This window comes from Monocercomonoides exilis (genome assembly GCF_001643675.1).
Source record: "Monocercomonoides exilis strain PA203 chromosome Unknown scaffold70-226867, whole genome shotgun sequence".
NCBI lineage: Eukaryota > Preaxostyla > Oxymonadida > Polymastigidae > Monocercomonoides > Monocercomonoides exilis.
Window position 1 is genome coordinate 16,206 of NW_027150615.1, and position 4,002 is coordinate 20,207.

The 4,002-nt window shown below is 33.3% G+C and overlaps 2 protein-coding genes across 2 annotated transcripts; both read left to right on the forward strand.

Annotated features, from left to right (window-relative positions):
- Positions 1–2,288: 2,288 nt before the first annotated feature.
- Positions 2,289–2,528, forward strand: MONOS_16539 (uncharacterized protein; the record flags this gene model as incomplete). The annotated part of the gene is made up of 1 exon (XM_067869444.1): positions 2,289–2,528. One exon carries the CDS (start codon positions 2,289–2,291, stop codon positions 2,526–2,528), a length of 240 nt encoding a protein of 79 aa, XP_067718834.1.
- A 609-nt stretch (positions 2,529–3,137) lies between these two features.
- Positions 3,138–3,644, forward strand: MONOS_16540 (uncharacterized protein; the record flags this gene model as incomplete). The annotated part of the gene is made up of 1 exon (XM_067869446.1): positions 3,138–3,644. One exon carries the CDS (start codon positions 3,138–3,140, stop codon positions 3,642–3,644), a length of 507 nt encoding a protein of 168 aa, XP_067718835.1.
- Between the last annotated feature and the right edge of the window lie 358 nt (positions 3,645–4,002).

Sequence of the window (4,002 nt, forward strand, 5' to 3'; positions counted from 1 at the left end):
ATGAGCAAAATTGTTTTTGTTTTTTTTCTTTTTTGATGCTGCTCCAGAAATAAGTTTTTGTTTGGATTCTTCAGGGATCAAAACATCTATTATGGTTTGTCAATAAAAACTATCACATAACAAATTATAATGAAATCGAATTTCAAAAGAATGAAATAGCATGTGCATATGCGTTGCATATTATGGCATATGCTTATTATACGGGAATGTGAATAATTGAAAAAAACCAGGTTCGAACAAATGTTAAACAAATAATAATGTGATAATAGCAAACGACATTGATGGGAGTTCGTTCTGCATCGAAATGAAAAATCACAAAGTTTTTGATCAATACATTAAACTATTCAGTGAATGATTTGTGATCTTCAATTTTCAAATTTGATGGTAGCTCAGGAAAGAGAGATATGCTCGATGAGTGAGTTATAAGACATATTTCACAACGAAGATTTGACGTGAGATTGGTTTCACATGGTTTTTTTCAAAGGCGAGGTTTTTGTGTGCAAGAAATACCGAAGACGGATGACAATCCAAAAAGAACGATAAAAACAATAGATATTGGTACTGTTCTCGCTGCAAAATCAAAAAATTCTGTTTTTGATAAGGCTGTGTTTTCAAAAAGCAAAATATGATCGGGAAAAACTCTTTGAACTTTTTTGTTACAGTGGGTTGGAATTTCTATCAGCAAAACTGCAGAATTAATTGGCATTATTCGCAATACAGTTGCATTTTGGGCAAGCATTTTAAGGGAAGTGTGCATGAAGATATGGAATTCGAAGCAAATTCATATTGGAGGAAAAGGAAAGAAAGTCGAAATCGATGAGGCTGTCTGGCGTCGAAGAAAGGATTGAAGGGGAAGAAGAAAAGAGCATATTTGGTTGTTTGGAAGAGTGGAAAGGCTTGACGGTGGAGGAGAAGGACCTCGATTTGTGATGATTGTCCCCAACAGAACAAAAGAAACCCTCCTTCCAATTATTCTTGAACACATTAAGCCTGAAACCATCATCATGAGCGATGAGTGGAAGGCATACGAATGCTTGAATATGTATGGATATGAACACAGAACAGTGTGCCACAAAAAAAATTTCGTTGACCAGGTTACATAAGCATGCACTAACACGATCGAAGGTCTATGAGGTACTTTGCGAAAAGCGTTTCCACAGTATGGAGCTCGAAAGTCCCTAATTGCAGATCACCTTGCGATGGTTTTGGTCAAAGCCTCGAAAGAATACAATTTCTTGGAAATTTTGGAATTTGTCAATAAATACGAGATAGAAAATGAAAAACATGAGCAAGTGGAAAATGATTCAGAAAATAGCGAAAAAGAAACATCGGGCCTTTCACAAGATGAAGAAAAAAATTCTGATTACGAACACTCAAATTCATATATAGGGTAATTTATAATCGAGAAATTTTTTTAAAACCCGGACTTTTTTTTTAATAATAAGTTGATTTTTCCCACTTTTTATATTTTTTAAATTGTATTCAGTATATAAGGAAAAATCAATGACTGAATTTTTAGATTAAATGACTACAGTCCAAACCGGATATAATCACGTCGAATATAATCACATTCGTATATAGTCACAATTTTCCATGCACCGACATTTTTTGCTTGTTTTTCATTCATTTTTCATCGCATATAATCACAGGGCTGAAAATATATAATCACAATTTTTATCATTATGGGTGGATTTTTCAATGAAAAATCGATTTTTTGATCAAAAATCTCAATATTTCGCTTTTTCAAAAATGTGCTCAAATAATTCAAAATAATATGTATTTACGCAAAAAATTAATTTCGCATGTTAAAAATGCGTTTTTATGAAGAATTTTCAAAAATTAAAAATTTGTCCCAAAATTAATTAATAAATAAAATAAAATTTATTTTTTTCTGTGTTAAGCAGCATCGTATATTATCACATTCGGATATAGTCACAAAAAGTTGTGCAAAAACCGATGTGATTATATCCGGTTTAGACTGTATACCTAATCTCTGATGGGGGGAGATGGGGGGGGGGGGGGGTTGGCTCCTCCATCTCTGATTAGTGCCTCCCCTGAGGAGATTAGGTAATAGCAATGGGGCTAATCAAGTTAGAATTTAATCGGAAATATTTTTTTGATTTTTTTTTATTTCAAAAAAAAATTTTTTTTAAAAAAAAGAATTAGATCTTTACAAGAATTTTTTAGTTATGAGTGTTGTTAATAATAAAAAAGAACGTGGACAGTTAATTCTTCGAGAAAAAATGATGTCATTTGACTTTCGAAGAATTGAAAATTGATTAGAACGCATGACACGTATTGTCGTTGATGGACATGTCAGAATCGTTGATGCAATAAATACCAAAGAGTTCTCTCGTTCAGCAATAATTAGAGCAGTTTCAGCAATTGAAAGCGGCAGAGCTGTTGCAAAACCTGGTAGGCCAGAACTGTTCAATGAAGAGGACAAAAACATTATTGTTGGAGTTATAAAAATCGAAAGCTTCTCCGGAACAAGTTTAAATGCAAAGAGAACAAGAGAATTTGTTTGATTTCACATTTATTTATCTTTCGTTTTTTATAATGAATATTTTTCTGATGGAATCCGTCCTTTCCGACAAAAAAACACATTCAGAACAAGAAAACAATGAAAATTCCAGTGTGTACAAATCATATCCATATCTATTTGTAAAAAGGAATTCTGAGCTCAAAGCGTCCATGCCCAGAAATGTGGATATCCAACGTCTTTCAGTATCCAACGAACAAGCTGTTTTTCTTTTCTTTGAGCTTCTGCAATATCTTCATAATTCACATCATTATTCACCTTCTTTGATCTTTATCACTGATGAATCTTCACTCCGCTTATCGGATTCCTTCAAAACTCTTGTGATTCACCCCACAGGAGTTCCAGCTGGATTTCATGCAACACACACACAAACATGCCAAATGCCAGTTTGGTTGTCGCAGCTGCTGCAGATGGATATTCTCTCAAAAGCGTTGTATTGTGGCCATGCCACAAATTACCAAAGGAAATGCGAGTTCTTCTGAGCGCATTCATTGATGTTTGGGATAATAACGATGGATGAATGACGGAAAGCTTATTTCAAAGATACGCAGAAGAGGTTTTATTAACTGGAATCATTGAAAGAAGGGATATTTTAATGAGAGCAAATGACAGATGTCTTCTGCTTCTGGATTCTCACTCTTCTCGGGCTCAGCCTGACATATGGCAGAAATTTGCTGACAACAACATTGACGTCGTCACTTTTATTCCACATAGTTCACACATCACACAACCTCTTGATCGTGGTGTGTTTGTAGTCTTCCAGATATGCATCAACTCTCTGTACTCTGTGCCTCCAGATTCTTCCATTTCTCTTCGACGTGAGGAAATCTCCAACGTTCTTCCACAAGCTCTTCAGACAGCATTACTTCCTGCAACTGTTGTTTCTTCGTTCAAGAAAAGTGGCCTGCTTTCAAACGAGTGGCATTCTGTACAATCAACACTTTTAAAGGAACCATTAGTGACACTGAAAAAGAGAACACTTAGGTTTGATTTTTTTGGAGAAATTATTACTGAACAAAAATTTCTTGAAGAATGGAAAAAAGAAAAGGAAATGAAAGAAGATATGAAAAGAAAAGAAAAGAAAAAAGAAAACGAAGAATAAATTCTTTTCGCAGCTGAAAAGCCCAAATAAAAGAAAATTTCGCAAATCAGACATTTTGAATAATGATGTTTTAGACGATGAATCAAATCATAAAAATTCCAGAAAAATTATGAAGAGAGAACTTGTTGATTATATATATTATTAATCATTTCAATTTTTGTTATCAAAATATGATTGCAAGAAAAAAATATTTTTTTTATTTCGAACCAAAATAAAAAAAAGTCCGGGTTTATAAATCACACTATATAAATTTTGTTATTTTTTCCCATTATATATTCATTTTTTTTAAGGTTTTTTTCCCACATCACACACTCATTTCCGATAAAAAAGAAATGCATGAATCTACACTATTCCATAT